Source organism: Eretmochelys imbricata, chromosome 7 (assembly GCF_965152235.1).
Source record: "Eretmochelys imbricata isolate rEreImb1 chromosome 7, rEreImb1.hap1, whole genome shotgun sequence".
Lineage (NCBI taxonomy): Eukaryota > Metazoa > Chordata > Testudines > Cheloniidae > Eretmochelys > Eretmochelys imbricata.
Genome location: NC_135578.1, coordinates 26,364,108 through 26,382,615, shown reverse-complemented (window position 1 = coordinate 26,382,615; position 18,508 = coordinate 26,364,108). Strand labels below are relative to the sequence as shown.

The 18,508-nt window shown below is 37.8% G+C and overlaps 1 protein-coding gene across 1 annotated transcript in view; it reads right to left on the bottom strand.

Moving 5' to 3' along the window:
* The window catches only part of ERC2 (ELKS/RAB6-interacting/CAST family member 2), a 658,083-nt gene that overhangs the window by 307,996 nt on the left and 331,579 nt on the right, over nucleotides 1–18,508 (bottom strand). The window contains exon 13 of the mRNA XM_077822546.1: nucleotides 9,086–9,253. Coding sequence (XP_077678672.1) covers nucleotides 9,086–9,253 — 168 coding nt within the window. The remainder of the gene's footprint in view (nucleotides 1–9,085; nucleotides 9,254–18,508) is intronic.

Below are 18,508 nucleotides of genomic sequence, written 5' to 3'. Positions count from 1 at the left end.
ATTATGAAAACTGCCATGTGAAAGCCAGTGAACTTCAGTTTTGGAAGAGTTACCTATTGAAGGTGCCCATTTCTTCACACAAAATAGTGAAGAGTGAATTTGTGGGCTTACCTTTATGAAGTTCACAGTCTCATTAGATACCTCTTTTAATAGTTCCAGTAGCATCTTCTTTGATGCCTATGCTCTGTGGTGAACTGAACATGGCCCAGGATGCAATGGATTCTAGTCACACAGGCCAGATTTTTAAAAATATTTTTAAGAGTATGAATATGTAGTTAGGTGCCTGATGGGATTTTCAAAAGCTCCTAAGCAGCAAACTCCCAATGGCACCATCATTTCAAATACCAACATAGTGACGTCAGTCACAACATAACTATCATGAGACACAGGGCACAACAATGTTTCCCCAATTATAAGGGGCTCACTAGCTTACACTATCTGCAGTGATACCAACTATGATGCTCAGAGAACTTTCATGTTTGCAGGACTGCTACTTAATAAAACACCCTTCTGATTTTGTGAACTCATCAGCTTTCACTTGAGGAATTTAGTAGATTTCTTTTGTCACGATGGATGCTTGCCCTCCAAATGGCTCACTGCTCCCTCCTTCTCATGCTAGAATCCTTCACCAGCTACTGAGAACTGACAGCAATCTGGTAGGTGATTTGGTCTAGGTGTGCTGTAGAGGGAAATGAAGGCTGTAATCAGCAAATCCACAGTGGAGGGGCAAACAGTAAGAAATGATGAATGGTCAGGAGCATCGTGCTGCCACGCTCCTTAGAACAATGCAGGGAGAATGTGCTGTAATCCAATTAATTTCCTCTTGAAGGGAAAACTAGAGAGCAAGCAGCAGCACAGGCAGGTCCCAGTAGAGCAGGGAGACAAAGCAAAGTATTGGGTGCTCAGCCACAGCAAAATGGCAAATTCCACGCAAAAATGGTAGATTCAGCAGCACAGTAGAAAAATCCATGACTGTAGAATCACAAAGTCCACAGAGTCTTGAGTGAGATAAACACTTTGAGCTATTGTTTCTGGTTGGCTGTAGATACAGGCCAGTATAACTGCATTAGTTTATGCTCAGTTTGTTTTTTAGGATCTCTCTCTAACCATAAGTGCTAGAACCATAATTTTGTTAAAAAGGGTAAAGCAGGGTGTGAGGGGGGAAGACAGTGGTCATAACCACACTGAAATCTTTTCATGAGCCCCAACAGATTAAGAACAGCCCTGATTTAGATGGACTGATTGGGTCTGTGCTAGAACTTGTCGGGGATTGCTAACAAAATATTTTGTCAGAAAATACAAATTCGTTTAAACCAATTCTTTTGCCCAAGAACATATCAGTTTTGACTAACCATTTGTTGGAAAGGTTTCTCGGGACCAGAATGGAATTTTTAATGATAGACAGCAAGAGGAGGAAATAGCACTCCCAAATTGCAAAACGCCCAGTTCTTAGGGCACTCACCCAGAATGTGGGAGACCCAAGTTAAACTGACTGCTCTGAGTCAGTCTCTCTCTGGCCCAATGAACGTTTAATTAGTTATACAAAACAGCTCCAACTGAAAAGACTGAACCAAAGAGAGACTGGCTCTATAACCCAGAGGTTATAGCACTCACTTTGGCTGTGGGAGTCACAGGGACTTGAACCTAGGTCTCCTACATCCCAGGTGAGTGCCCTAACTACTGGACCAGTGGTTATTCTATGACAGATAGCTCTCTCATATTTTTCATGACAATATTTGCAAGGTCTCAGTTTCATCCCACTAGAAAATAAGAAAAATTTTAAGGAACAGGAAAATAATTTCCTCCCTGGCTCTAATCTGTGCTTTCTAGTTTTATTTTATTTACTCAGCCAGCCTCAATTTGTTTCACAAGTATTGTTTAAATGCTCTAAAGTTGAGCTCCATTACAGAACCAATTGAGATTGCTCTGATATCAATTCTATGATGGTATGTTCTTGGATTAGTGCTGATAGTCCAAAATAGAGTAGTTTTTCCATCGGTGTGTATCTCCTTTTTATCCTGGAGTGTCCAAGGAAACATTATCTTGTGTTGCACAGCTTCACCCATCAGCAGATAGTGACAACATTTTCTGGCATTCAGTACTTTGAAGACAGTATTCTTATCTGGGGCATCTACTTCTACAGGTGCTATTTCTTCATATGATACACAAGCCAACCGTCACCTGAGCAGCTTTGATGTCATCATTACCTTGCAAGTAATGGTAATTTTTTAAACAACAATCTGCTGTCAGAGCCCTGGTCTGTTTTAAGCAACAATCACATAGTGCAGCATGTGTTGTCTCATTCTAGCACTAATGTGGAACACTACAGTTTGGTTATTTCCAAACTCAGTTCATGTTGCACCTTATTTAAGAGCTCTCTGACACAGTTTGTAGTAACATCCAGTGCTCTACCACCAATGTCTTGCCAATGCTAAGATCCAGATTTTTGAAAAGGTATTTAGACATTGTTGCACTCAGCGTTGCAATGGTTAACTGAACCCAAATCTCATTTTCAAAAGGGATTTAGAGCACTTAGGAGTCTAACCCCACCAACTGGATTTAGGCTCCCACATTCCTAAATCCCTTTTGAAAATGAAATTAGGGCTCCTAAATCAGCTAGGTGTTGCAATACTGATCGCAGCAATGCCTAAACACTTGTAAAAATCTGGGCATAGGTATTTTCAGTACATTCCCCCTGTTTCCTAACAATAGTAACACCTGCCATTAAATATTCTGAAGCTTGCAGTGGGATTTTGAGACCACACACCAAATTTAAAAATCTATAAAAATCTGATACAAACTATTTTAGTGATGTGCTTAGGCTTTACATGCCAAGCCAGGTCCAAAGGTGCAGCAGTTCTTCCTGTTTCAAGGCATGAATGTTCTGAATTCAGAATGTGCAGCTGTTTCATGCTTCTCAGGCAGAATCCCTTGCCTATGTAAATTGATAATATTAATATAGTTTCAAACTTTTTAAATTCAAGATTAAGACACATTTGCTTGTTTCAGTATAGCCTTAATCAGACAAGGTGTAAATTTACTGTTTTTAGAAGATACTGAACCACAGGGCACACAACATACTGTTCAGTACATTATAATTTAATCTCAGAAACACACCACCACCAAGTGTGCAGCATCCAGCTGCTATGCATGCACATTCTAATTATTACATTATAGTTAAGACTTCAAAGTTTGTAGGAAATATCATAATTAGTTGGTAGTTTAGGGCCTTCAATCATGTAGCACTTCATCAGTCATGAAACTTAAATTAGTAGAGATGGAAACTATAACAATTTTACATGAAAAGTTTGTGTGTTGTAGGGGAAAGCAAATAGTCTCTTAACCCACTTGTATTATCTCATTTTAATCCCCTACCAAAGTCTCCCTAAAAACTTCCACAAGCCTCTGTCCTAAGAAAATCTAACATTGACTCATCTACTTTCTCCTCTTTCTACAAAGCTCCTGTTTTCAACACCAAAGAGTCATATATCAGGGTGGTATGTAACGAGCTTCAAACATCTATGAATTCCAAGGGCTAAATGTATCAGGATTAGCCACCGTATTCAGGAGGAAATTGGGAACACAGAAAGACATAAAAGACTTGTCATCCACTTCAGCACTTTCTGCCTTCTGTAACACTGCATATCCCTTGGCCTTTCAATCTACACTGTGGCTGCAGTCATAGAACATGTAAATATTGGTAAGAAATACACAAAGATTTCTGAGGTCTGCCCCTCTGCATACTAAACTGACAGATATGAGGTGCAGGACTAGCTTTGCCAGGTTAAACATGGTTATTAAAGCAGCATACCTAGTTTTACTGGCACTAAAATGAAATGCTGGTGCCAAAATTTCTAAAAGAAAGAAATATTAAGCAACACTGCACCTCTGACATTGACATAAGTTTATTATTATTCCATGCCAATGCACCTTGATCCAAATCATCCAAGTGCATGCTGTTCCAATCCTGGGGCTCCATTAAGACTGACAATTATACTGAATAGTGTAGTGGTTTTCCAGTTTGGTCAAAACTACACACAGTCTCTCATGTGCATATGGCATCTGCAGAGCAAAATTCTATGGATATAGTTGTAGGTCCATAAGCCATTTCAAGACCTCTTCTGTGATGTTATTTGGATATCATCCACAACTACACTGAAATTACTGAGTAAAAGGAAAGTGCATTAATCACTCAGCATCTAGCCCACTACTTTTCTCTACTATATTTTGGCTACATGTGCTCAGATGCCTACCTGTAGAACTCACCTCATCAATTCTGTGAGGATTTTTTAGTTGTTTTTCATATGCATAAGAAAGACTCCTGGCTATCAAAATATTCCCAATGCTTTTCTTTCTTTCCCATCTTTATTAATAAGTACTCAATAGAATCATTTTTATGCTTCCACACTAGCAATATAAAAAAATAAGTTAGGGCCAGATTCTGATACTCTGCCTTATGTTGAGTAGGACCTTAATCAAAGTAGTCCCACGGGGGGAAAAAAAAAAAGACTACTCGCAGAGCTAAGTGTTATTCAGCAGGGAAAAAAACATCAAAATCTGGCCTTGCATAGAAGAAAACGAAGGCCTTCCTAATTAGGCTTGTAATACTTTCAGAAGAGGCTAAGGACTAGTTTGAACATTTTAAAAATTGCAGTTCCATCATATTCAATGTTTTCAAGAGACTAACTTGGCAAGCATGCATTTATCTGCAACCCAGCAGTGGTGCTGGAACAATTATTATAGAGGGGGTGCTGAAAGCCATTGAACAAAACTGTAAACCCTGTATGTGATGGAAACTACTTCAAGTCGGGGGTGCTGCCACATCCCCAGCTCCCCTAGTTCCGGCACCTACGCCAACTTGTTCACTGCAAGAGACGTGATATTTCACTAGAAGGACCAATAATCTGTTTCTGCGGAGGCTCTTATGTTCCATCTGAAAGAGTTCATATTCCATTTCACATAATATATTTGGAATATACAAAGTTCTTGCTAGAGATTGGTGAATCTCAAATGTTAAGCACCAAAATGTCTGGCTGCCACCAGCTGAAGTAAAGGCCCCACAGGGAGAGAAAATCCAAGGGACCAAAAAGAAAAGTGGAGCAGTGACTGGACACCAGTGGAGCATGAGAGAAGGATGGCAGGGATGTATATACTAGGGGAGAAAAGGAGAAAGGAATCCAGCAGCAGCAAAGCACAAATAGAATAGGGAGGCTAGATTTAAAAAAAAATAAAAAGAAGAAGAAGAAGAAGAAGAGGAGGAGGAGGAACAGAACCGGTGTAAGGGGGAAGACAAAATGAAGTGTAATTAACTTCTCAAAAAGGACAAACTTACTGCATTAAACACAGCTAAATACAAATTTATTATTTTACAAATATAATTTTTCCTTGTAAGCAATTGCTGTAGAGGCCAAAGTGATGTTATGTGGTCATGAATCTGAGGGAAGTTGTCCAGAAATTGTCCAAAAATATTACTGTAGTATTTGGGGCTACTACTATAGAATACTGTAGTATTAACAAAAAATAAGACATGAAACAAACAAAAACAAACATTGAAAAAACAGCATATGGTCAAACTGAGCCAAACTTTCTAAAATTAAGACACAGAATATAAAAGTCTATAAGGCATGAAGATAACAAATGTCCTCCACATCTCTAGTGGATAAAGGATAAAATAATTTACTGGGTCCTGGAGAAGGGGTGAGACATCCCTTTGGGACACACGGGATAAAAATGGGGAGTGGCGTTTTTTTTTTAAAGAAACACATTCTGCATAATCAGTCTCAATATAGGGGGGCTCAATAAAGAGATTAACTTTTTAGCTTTGTGTAGAAAAGTCTGTATTTTTGATGGAAACCTACAGAATTTCTACTTTGGGATTGTACACCAGACAGAAGGAAAATAAACAGAAAAAAATTCCTTTATAGTGTCATGATGTGAATTTATTTAAACAATTGGGGAGAAAGGGCGATAATGTTTCAGTTTAAACTTTCTTCAGATAAATCATCTGTGAATGAATGTAACCTTAAACATATTCGTACACTACTGAAGGCCTCATACTAAAGTTGTAAATGTGACCCAAAGGTAAGTCTAAAAGAATTTTCCATGCATTATATCCGTACCATACAAATAAAATTATGATATTTACACAATAATTATGTCTGGGCATGCCAGGGTAAATCAGCACCTAGATGTTATGGCAATGGGCTCATTAGACATACCCCATATAGTCTACATCTACACATACATTTAACTCTATGATCCCAAAGAGTGATTTAGTGTCAAATCCCCATGCATGTAATCCCATTGATCATTTCGTCTGGAAGTAAAACAAGAATTTGGTCCTTCGCGCACAACATGGACATCAGACATATCCTAATGCAGTACATTATTCAAGTAAAATAAAGTCAGGCACTAATTCCAACGTTAGAGAACCAATTCGGTACAGACTCATTTTGCAATTAGTTCTTACGAGGATTTATTTCTGGCACTGTATACCATGCACACTCCAGGGAAGCACTGAGTAGACTGTAACAGGAATTCACTCTGGGATTCAGTTGGGAGGGGTAGTGCAACTCTAGAATTGTTATTTTCAGTAAAAAGTCAGATATTTTGAAAGGCTACAAGTCTATTTATATATGTATGGATATAAAAGAACAGACATGCATTTTAGTTAATTGGATATGAAAGTGTACAACTTTGGGATCAAATGGAATGAAGATCTTTTGGGCAAGATTATTAGGTAACCCAGGGTTTTTTACAAAATGTATGGTAGGTAGAGAATTTACTGTATCTTTTCATACACCAATGGAATAATCTTAAACCATAAAAACAAAAATAATGCAATACAGTGTATATTCAAAAGCATACATTCACTATGTATCAGAATCATAGAAATGTTAGGCTGGAGGGAAACTCAAGAGATCATCTAATCTAGTCCTATGCGCTAAGGCAGGATCAAGTATACCTAGACCATCCCTGACAGGTGTATGCCTGACCTGTTCTTAAAAACCTCCAGTGACAGAGATTCTGCAACCTCCCTTGGAAGCCTGCTCAGAGCTTAACTACCCTTACAGTCAGAAAGGTTACACTAATATATAACCTAAACCTCCCTTGCTGCAGATTAAACCCATTACTTCTTGTCCTGTCTTCAGTACCTAAGTGTAGTACTTTGCAATTGTCCTTACTGAGTTTCATCTTGTTGATTTCTGATAGTTCATTCTCCAATTTGTCAAGGTCCTTTTGGATTATAATTCTGTCCTCCAAAACGATAGCAACTCCACCCCAGTCTAGTGTCACCCACACATTTTTAAGCACATTCTCCATTCTATTAGCCAAGTCCTTAATTAAAATATTGACTAGTGTTGGACACAGGATGGACCCTGCAGGACCCTACTAGATATGCCCTCCCAGTTTGAAAGCGAATCATTGATAACTAGAGTTTTTCAACCAACCAGTTATGCACCCACCTTATAGTAATTTCATGTAGACCACATGTCCCTAATTTGCTTATGATACTTCTGTGACAAATTACATTTATCAAACCCATTTGACCACCTGTCCTGCACTCTGCCTAGAGATCTGTATCTCCCAGAACTAATTTTAGTCATATTCCAAACCTCTGACCGGCTTCAAATAATTGCCCCCCCCTTTTTTTTTAATCACAAGCCATAACATTTTTTCCCTCTTCAAAATTATCCTCATTTGAGGCCCAGAACAAATAATATTCAGTCCAGGATCAATGAGAGGTTTAAGATTTGATATCTTCAACATCATCAAGGTTACAAACTAGAATTGAATATCCAAGAATCTCAACTTGTTTTTTTCTTAAAGAATTTCATAAAACAAAAACAGAGGGCAGGATCCAAATTCTGGTCTTGAACTCAGTCCCTTACTCCCTGGGCCTACAGGGACAATGTTCTCAATTCCTGAGAATGCAAGTACATCTTGCATTGCTCAAGCATCTACATCTAGCCAACCTTCAATAGAGCCACATGCAGCCCATATGAACCCTTCACTTCTAAAGACGGAGGAATCCTGGAGAAGGATATATTTGGTTTGCTTTTAATTTTGTTCTTATAATTAGCAACAGTCTGTTTTAAGAAGTGTATCATTTAGACATACTATACATACATTCATATGTATGTATGTATGTCACAAAACATTGAGCAGGGACCTGTTGATAGGCTACAAATTGAAAGTGAATTTATTTTTATTTTTAAAAATATACATTAAAACATATTTGATTCCAGATACTAGTGGACCTTGTGTTTTCTTCTCTTTCTTCTTTCATTTTATATAGGGAGAGACTGTACATAGAACAGATGCAGCGCTATGCTAGTAGCATTCCAAAAAGGTTTCCTTCCCTAGAGTGGACAGTATTAAGGTAAGGCGAACTTCCCAAATAGAGTAAAGTGAGTTAGTGGAATCTGTGGAAAATTTGCTATTTTTTACAAATTTGGGGGGCGGGTGGGAGGGGGAATAAATTGAGTCATGATGGCATTTGTTCCCCTTTTGGGGGAGCATCTTTGGTTTCTTGGATTTTTGCATACACAAACCACAGGATATAAGAGCTCAAAGAATTTAGGTTCTCTAATTAGGTTTTTTTTCAAATCTTTAAAATGTGTAGTATAAAAAGTGAAAGAGTTTGAGCCACATTCTGTCACCCTTTCATTTAATAGTACCTTATTCCTTAAGCAGTCCCATTCACTTCAGTGACGCTACTCAGTGTGAGTAAGGCTAAAAGAATCTGGCTTTTTTGAAAGTCAAAGAATTTTATCTGAATTTATTAAAGAGTTTTTTCCTTAACTTCACATTACTTCATATGGTGTTCTCTATACTGAATGTAATAATTGCAGATGGTGGGCCCAATCTCAAAACCTTCACTTATGTAAATAATCCTTACAGAAATAGTCCCACTGAAGTCAATAGGACAAATCATGTCAGTAGGAACTAGTTCCATGAGTAAGGATTGCAGTCTTAGTCCCTATGTTTTATATCACATTAAAGGCAGTACACTGTAATAAATGAATACATATTCTTGCTGGTTTCTCACAAATTTTACAACATATTTTGTTAGAAGTCTTACCTTTTTCTGAAGGACATTGATTTTTCTTTCCTTTACTTCTAACATGTCTTTCATATCTCGAATCTCTCCAGCCAAGGTTCCCTTCTCTTCTGTGAGGTCTTGCAGTTGTTTTGTTTTTTTATTAAGAAATGTTTCTTTTTCTTCCAGTCGTAATCTCAAGGCATCAACCTGTAGTCAATAAATGAAACAGAGAGACTTTAAGGAAAGAATAATAGTTAATGTTACATAAGCTTTTCCATTTTAACCATTTTAACCATTTTCTGTTGCATCTGAAATCTTCAATTTTTGGGCTAAGATTTTCTCTGCCCAAAATTGGTTTTGTTTTCTTAAGAGAATGAAATAAATATACTCCCTCATTAAAACATTATCCTTTAGAGTTGTGGTGGTGTTTTGTTTGTTTAAAAACTCTAAAACAGTAAAGATCGGAGTACTAAGTTGAAATTTGATGTTAAAACAGCCTCAACTAAATTGAGGTGCTTATGAATGATCTAGGAAAGTTCATTTTGATTTGATAAACATATAGTCCATCGAAAATAGTACATGAACATGCAGTGCATTTTACTTTGAGTTTTCTTGCTGAAGTCATGAAGTACACAGCTAGGGAGGGTACCCAGCCTATGCAATACCTGAGTACTTTATCTGTAGAGTGAAATAGTGAAGGTGCCACTGAATAATGAGGTTTCAACAGGAGCCTTTACCTTCTTCAAGGTACATCATCTTGTAAGGCTCTCAATAAATGAAGTATAAGAGTACTTCCTGTATCCACTGCAAATCTTGTAAGATAAAAATTGAACATATCTGAAGGAGAAAGGTCCTTTCCTCAAGTCCTTGTGAGGTGTATCTAATCAAGTTGTTCTATATTATGGATTTTCTTTTGTATTTCTTTGTAAAAAACAAAACAAAAACAAACTATGAAATTCCATCCAAATTATTAATAGAGTGTTAAATTTAAACCAGTAACCACCCCAAGAGTCAGGAAAATACATATTCAACTTTAACTGTGTCATTTTCTGCTTTTTGAATACACAACCATGCAACTTTGCTGTTCTTTTAACATAGGTTGTTGGTGGAATGTATTAGTAAGATAAAAATACATATTGAAACAGTTGTCAGAATATGGTCAGCAGAGCACTTGTTGGTGATCTGGAAAGAATTGGTAGGTCATGTGATACTGGTTCCTACTTGTGTACAGCTGTTTCTACAGGCAGCTAGATTTTTCATAGCAGTTAGGAGTCTGGATATTTGTAAAAGCATTGGAAAGAAGGGGGAAAGCAAGGCCACCTGTCTACATCAGAAATAAGAGAGGAAAAATGAAGCCATCTTCAGGGACCACAGGCACAAATTGGATTGAAGCTGACACGCATTATTCAGAATAATCAACAGGGAAGGAATGTCCAGTGGAGAAGGGAGCAAAGTAACCAGGCACCATAACCAGGGTAAGCATGGGAGGGGATGACCAGGTGGCTAGGCAGCATGTCCCAGGAAGTAGAGAACCAGGCACTGGGCAGTACATATACTGTAGACTGGGACAAAGCAGACAGGAAGTACATACAATTGTAAAGAGGAAAGAGGGCCAGGGTGGCAGACAAGCCAATGCCAGGGGGAGAGAGGGGACAGAAAAGATGGAAGAGGATGATTGAAGAGCAAAAAGACAGTGTGACTTTTTCAAAAAGGACTAAATTATTATGGCACTACACAGTTAAAATATGTTAATGCTTTTCTCATGTGACATTTCTATGTAAACAACTGCTCTACAGTAGTTGCCACAGGGATATTGCATAGTTAACAAGTGGAATAGGAGTTGGGCTACACCATTGTGGATGGGAGGGGAAGAGGTCCACAGGACATTCTTTGTACGAGCGCACAGTCTGCACTAAGATGTAGTATGCAAACTTGACATAGTTACTATCCATACCATCAACAATCAGGCTTTACTGTGTTTGAAATTTTCTTATTGGGCTACGATTTATGATAATCAAAGGCATTTGAAGTAAAACAGTTTGTCACAGCTTCTTTAAAATAATAATAATTGCCCAGATTCAGCAAAATACTTAAGCATGTGATTAAGTTAATATATGTGAGAAATTCCATCCCAACCAAGCAAACCACTTAAGCGCTTTAATGAATAAGGGCTATAATAACTAATACTGCAAAATGTAACAATATAGGATTTAAATATGCTGCATTGTACATGGAACAAAAGAATTAAATGATCCAACACTGAATAATTTAAGATTGAAAAGATCCAACCTTGGAATGACTATCGAGTATAAAGAAAAGGAGTACTTGTGGCACCTCAGAGACTAACAAATTTATTTGAGCATAAGCTTTCGTGAGCTACAGCTCACTTCATCGGATGCATTCAGTGGAAAATACAGTGAGGAGATTTATATACATAGAGAACATGAAACAATGGGTGTTACTATACACACTGTAACGAGAGTGATCACTTAAGGTGAGCTATTACCAGCAGGAGAGCGGGGGGCTGGGGGGAAACCGTTTGTAGTGATAATCAAGGTGGGCCATTTCCAGCAGCTGACAAGAACGTCTGAGGAACAGTGGGGGGTGGGGATAAAACAAGGGGAAATCCACCAATGTGATATATGCCATCATGTGCCAGCAATGCCCCTCTGCCACGTACATTGGTCAAACTGGACAGTCTCTGTGTAAAAGAATAAATGAACACAAATCAGATGTCAAGAATTATAACATTCAAAAACCAGTTGGAGAACACTTCAATCTCTTTGGTCACTCGATTACAGACCTAAAAGTTGCAATTCTTCAACAAAAAAACTTCAAAAACAGACTGCAATGAGAGACTGCTGAATTGGAATTAATTTGCAAACTGGACACAATTAACTTAGGCTTGAATAGAGACTGGGAGTGGATGGGTCATTATAAAAAGTAAATGTATTTCCCCTTGTTTAATTCACGAAAGCTTATGCTCAAATAAATTTGTTAGTCTCTAAGGTGCCACAAGTACTCCTTTTCTTTTTCCGAATACAGACTAACACGGCTGCTACTCTGAAGTCTGTAGAGTATAAGAATCCAAAATACACTGTGTAAGCTGTGCTGAGCTTGACATTCAGTAACATTCATGTATAAGTTTTCCATTTCTGCAAAAATGGAAAGAGCAAAAGTAACATCTCTCCGCTGGAAAATGCAGTAAAAGATGGTGCTTAAGTAGCATAGACAGTGTAGTAGATAAAGCAGAACTGGAAAAGAGAAATAACAGAAAATAAACTGAAATGGAAAGTATACCCATTAAATACATCTCAATTTTTTTCTCTACCCTAAGCATTACTGTTACAGAAAGGGCTTGTTGCACTGAAGCAAAAACCAAAGAGTGGGGGAGGGAGATAAGCCCAGGTGTTTAACTTTTTTTCTTTATCAATCATATTGTTAAAATGAAACACACAAAAATCAATTAAATCCTCATCAAAGCCCTAACTAAGCAAAGCACTTTAATACACACTTAACTGTAACCATTATTACTGAAATGGGAGTTACAATTCACGCTTGGTTCCTTGAATGATCACTTGAAACATCTCCCTCTATATGCATACTGCTGCACTGAAATGGAACTAGCTATGCTGCAGTGAGAAGAAACCAAGCGGCAGAGATGGGGAGGGGAAGTTTTGGCCAGGAGAACAGAATAAAGGCATTTTCTTCCCTACTCTGTTATTTTTAGTTCAAAATAGCTAAAACAGTTTTTTTGTAGTCTTCTTGTGATTAAGTTTAATTTTTAAAAAATAATACACGTATTCAATCATGAAATAGCTCACAGAAAAATCTATAGCCACAAAAATTTAAGATAGACTAGCTGAACGTAAAATTTGATCATCTAACATAAATCCATTCAAAAGTTCCTCTTCAGAAATTCCTCCTTTTTAAATGCCACTGGAGATCAATAAAACCAAACCACTGTTAGAGCTAAGCTTTATGGATTCAATTCTACATTCCTTGCACACCCCAAACTCCCATCAAAGCCAAGCATGGGTTACAGAAATAAAAACAATTTACTCTTAACTGAAGTATTTCTGTTTGTTTTTCCAGAAGAACGGCTACTAGGCCCAAATTTTTAGCTGGGGCCCTCCTGGAATGGGAAAGGAGATGCCAAAAATGGTATTATATGCCTACTTTCAGGGTCTGCTTTTTGTCCTCTGGAGAGGGAGGACAGTCTCTGTCTACAGTTTGGAAAGCAGAGGCGATTTTGGGGTGGAGAGAGCCTGCAGGTAGTCCACCAATACACTGACATTATCACTACTTGGAAGTTAGAGAATTCAGATTAAAACACCATGATACAAAGAATAAAGCCAATGGCACATGCAATACTCCTTGAATGAAGGTAAAAAAATTTGGACCCTTTTTTCTCTCTATGGCTGATCCCTGAAATCATCCAATGTCTGTGTTAAATGGATCTCACCAGGCTAAGTTAAGCAGTAAGTTCCACTCAGAGAAGGCATTATTATACTTTTATAGTACATGGCAGTGTAGTCCTAGAACACTTCTCCCTCCAGCAGGGAGAAATTTTAGATTTATAAATCCAAAATTTCAAATATAAAATCTGTAACACCAGAAAGTGGTGGATTTGGAGTTAAATCAACATTTTACTGAAATATGAGAAATTTAATTCACAATAAAAAAGCTAGCACTAAGTAACAATGATAAATGTTATTTTGGCATTTTTAAGCAGTGCAATAAGCTTAGTCAGAAAGGGTCATGTATATTAATCAATCAACCTTTATTTCTAGTGGTTAAACTGCACATTGTTAGAGTACAAAATAATCTGCAAAGAAATCTGATTTATTTTGATTTATATTGTGAGTTTTGTAATGCTAAATTTGTTCTGAACAAAAGTCTTTGCAAAGCCATTTTTAAAATTCAGTTTGGGACCAATTTAGATGATCTATTGAATCTCAGGATGCGTGTTCTTCCTGCTCTTAAAATGGCTCATTGCTTTTCTATACACTGCGAAAAAGATTTACACTATAGTTTATTGGATTTTTTTTTCTTTTCTTTTTTATGAAGATTTTGAATAAGAAGAACATAACAGTAATAGGTCTTACAGTCCACCCAGCATAAAATGCAAGCCTCAAAGTGACATTTAAAACAAAACAAAAAAACCCAGGAGACCTGCTATGTTGCCCTGAGCAAATCTATTGTGCCTTTTTAAGGCACTAGCCTGCGACTGAGTGGATGAGAGGCATCACTGCAGCAGGAGCTCTAAGCGTGTTGCTCCTCAGACAGGCGTAATGAGGCTGATTCTCAGAAGTGCTGAGCATTAGCAGTTTCACACAAAGTCAACAGGAGCCAAAGCTGCTCAGCACCTCTGAACATCAGAATTGGTACCTCTCAGAGTTCCTACTTGTGCAGTGGAACTATGGCTGCTTCAAGGGGTGCAGCACACACTTCCCTCTGCAGACAGCCTGCTCTCTTGGCTAGAGTTAAAGAGGATAGGCCCATGGCCTCCTTCCTTCCATCTCTCATTTGGTGGTTAACTGCTAGGCCAGTCCAATTACATTTAGATTAGCACATGTACTGTGATACTGCAAATTGCCCTTCCACACATGATACAGTAAGGAACACTTTACGGCTTTCTACAATATTAAGGTAAAACCCAAACCTCCAAAAGTATTATTTTTCTTGTTAAAAACTGTAATGGCTAAATTCTTGCTCAAGTCCATCAGAATATTTGCACCTTATCACAGTGATGTGTTCTGTTCAGGCCCATAGGCGTTTTGTACACTGCAAAGTGAGCAGATCATGGTTCCCCATGTAAAGGCTCTTTCATTGAGATTAATTACACTCTTCCATAAGTGGCAGGATCTGGCCCAAGGCAGGAATAGATTTAAACATAAACTTGTGCCTAGATTCCCAGCTGTTGGGATCAGGTAATTATGACAGTATTTCAAGCTTTCACTTTGAAAAAAATAAGTTTCTATCTCTAATGGTTGCAAATAAAAGCTTGAAAACATGATCCAAGAATAACTGATGCAGTGACATCTGCCTGCCAACACCCTGTTCAATGTCCCCTGTTCTTCTTTGTGCAGAAACTGTGCGTTTTATTACCAGTTTTTAATCAATACAGCTCCAAATGTATGCTAGGCACTTTACATACAAGCACGTGTGAGAGCTCAGATTAAAACCTGCAGGTGACAGAAAGTCCACTGCAGATCTAAAGCAGAATATTAGACAAAGTACACAATTTACATGCCATCTATAACATCCCCGTCGCCCTTCTGGCAGCTAAAAGAAAATGGTGAGGGGATGTGTGCTGGAACTTAACACACACATTCAAGCTTTCTCCACTCCTGTTCTCCAGGGGAGGAGGTGCAGTTCAAGTTAGTAGCTGCTCCTTCTTCCCAAGGCTGGCAGGGGGAAAAAATAACATTCTGTCAGGTGTTCTACCACACCTCTAGGACTTTTTCCTTTACTCTCCCAGTGGTGAGTAGTCCTATGCCTAATGCTCTGCTGTCTGCCTATATCCAAAGGGTCAGCAGGTGATCCTCACTGTATCACACAAAGGCAGCAGCAGTCAGTCCCTGTGATCGGTGCTCTGCGCGAGCCTATTCAGAAGGGCAGTCAGTTGGGAAGAGTGAGTTGGCACACATACTGTGTAGGGCCTTGCAAATATGGATTTATTTTCCATTCACAGGCATACATATGGCATTTGCAGGAAAATTGATCATGCTGATCAGTCATTTCCGCTGCTTTTAAATTTTTCTCTCAGCCTTTAATAATCATGAGCCAAAATGTTTGCATTTCTCAGAAAGTTAAACTATCTCAGCTGAACTGCATTCAACCTTTTAGAGTATATCATCAGCTTGGTACTAAGCAAGAATGACATTTCATATGTCAAATTTGAACCTCCAAATGGTGTGAAACCAAAAGCTGTTAAATCATCTTCATGCTCTGTAGAAGCTAAGGAGCAAAAGAGTGTATTGTATACACCCAGGTAGGTTTTCAGAGGTTACAAATTATCTTTATCTTCCCTAAAAATGGTATCACAAAATCATGGGAGAGAAGAAAAAAACAAAAACAACTTACTGCAGCATGCTATGAAAAACTGTCCACCTCTTCCTCTTCCGCCTAACTGCATTTTAAATATGATCAAAAAATAACTGGAATGTAGCTCATATTACAGCATCAGATGCATGTGCGCGTATATATAAGCAATTTTTGTACACAAGAACCCTCTCTTTGTTTTTTCACTCAAAGTCCCTCTTCACTCCCCCCACCCCCTTCAAACTTTGGCAGTTCACTTACTAATAAAACTTGGCAATTTAGAGAACATTATCTCTTCCCAGAAAAAGAGAGCAAAATCAGATGAGATACCTCATACACAAACGCCTTTCAAAGACCACTGTACAAAGTAGACTGCTTTTTATTTTTTGTCTAGCTTATTTTTCTCCTACTTATTTCATTAAATACATTAATTTATAAATTTAATACATTAAAATCTGTCATTTGGTCTGGCAATATGCAACACTTCTATAACATTTCAATACTAGGGTATACTTTAAAAAAAAAAAAAGGAAAAGTTCATGTAAACAGCAAAAAATGTCACATTAAAAGTGAAACTTTATTAGTCTTCATGCCAACGCCCTCTACTCATGTCCAGTTCCACTAGTGATGTCTATTTTTGGAAGAACCTCATTGTTAAATGTTTAACTTGTATGCCATATTATATATATATTGTTTATGAAACTGCTTTAAAGGTTGTGGAGTTCTGCTAGGAAATAAAATGTACAGAAGCAATGCTGTGTTTCACTGGTAAGAATTACTTATTTTAACACCACAATTAAAAAATATTTGCTAAGACAGAGGTTTGGCTATATTTTTTCTTTTTAATGTGTTAACAATACACTCCTGATTTTTCAAGTCCAATGCTATGGACCAGATCATGAGATAATGATCTCTACTGAATAAAAGGCAGTGAGAGTCTCCCTCTCAGTCCATCTATTGCTCTAGCGAGCAAGGGAGACTAAACTCAGCTAGGTCTCTATTTGGCACAGAATATCAACACTTATCACAAAGGTTGCCAACATTGTATTTAAAAAATAAGGGACTGTTTTCTTAGCACCCCATCCCATCCCTCCTCCCGATATTACTAATTATCATTAATAAATAATAAACAAATAATAAATAGTAAATAATACATTCACCAGGAGTATCTCTTGCTTCTTTCTGCAGCACTCAGTAACTCCCAATCTTGCTGTACAAAGATGAAAAATTACTGGACTCCCTTGTAGTAAGGAACTATTGGCAACCCTACTTAGCACATAGGGGGACAGAGCCACGGTTCTATCCATTCTTCCCCTTGTTCTGTCCCCTCCTGTGCCAGCTCTGCAGATCCTGCTCCACTTCTGTGCTGCCACTCATTACATGGGCAGTTGGTGCAGCAGCCTTAAGGGGTGCCACATCTGATAAACTAAGAAATGCCCCCTCCCCCATCAGAAATTTGTGTGTGCTCATCCGCTTGTAAACACACAGACCTGAGTTGTACATGCACAAAAGGTGTTTTTCATGCTCTTTTAAAATTCTGCCCTATATTTTAAATGAAATTTAACCATAAAATAAAACTAAATTCCCACCATATTTGCCTGTCATATTTTTAAAGATTCAAATGTTACAAAACAGAATGTATCAAATACAAACTTAAATTGTGGACTTGAATGCACATCCATTTCTCAAAAGAAAAGGCAGGAACACAACACACCCATTTAAAAGAAGAATTTTTCCCTGCTGCAAAATTGCAGATACTTGAATCCTGTGCAATTGAATATTATACTTTTACTATATGGAACTATGTGAAAATGTAGAATGGATACATTTATTACTACTCAGGCAGTTTTCAGATGCTGAATTCCTGACGGGTTGGTGAGATGGTTAACCATTTCCCAGGTGGATCATCTCAGAAAAACAGGTTCCTAAAATGTTTTAAAGTGAAGATTTCTTCTTAACAAAAAAATTATGCACTATGCCTGCTAAAATGGCCCCATTCTGCACAGCAGTTCCCTAATCCATGTTACCCAGGACATGATCCTTGTGACAGGTAAACACCAGAGATTTGTATCACAATGTATCATATACTGTTTTATAATATATGGCTCCAATCCCATAAATTCCTGCATGTGAGTGGACTCCTATCCCCATATAGACACCACACACACACACACACACACACAAACTGATTTCCATAAGGCTCTACAGGAGCACAGTAATCTGCCTCACACAGGAAGATGCAGGATCAAGATCTGTTGTAAACGCTTGAATTTTATCATTTAAAAAAATACATTCAATACCCATATTTGCATTAAACTTTTAACATATTTACAAGAAGTTAAAAATTCTTCCTACTGAGATATTTTGATATGCTTTATAGGATTCATCAACACTCCCTTAATTGTCATAGCATAT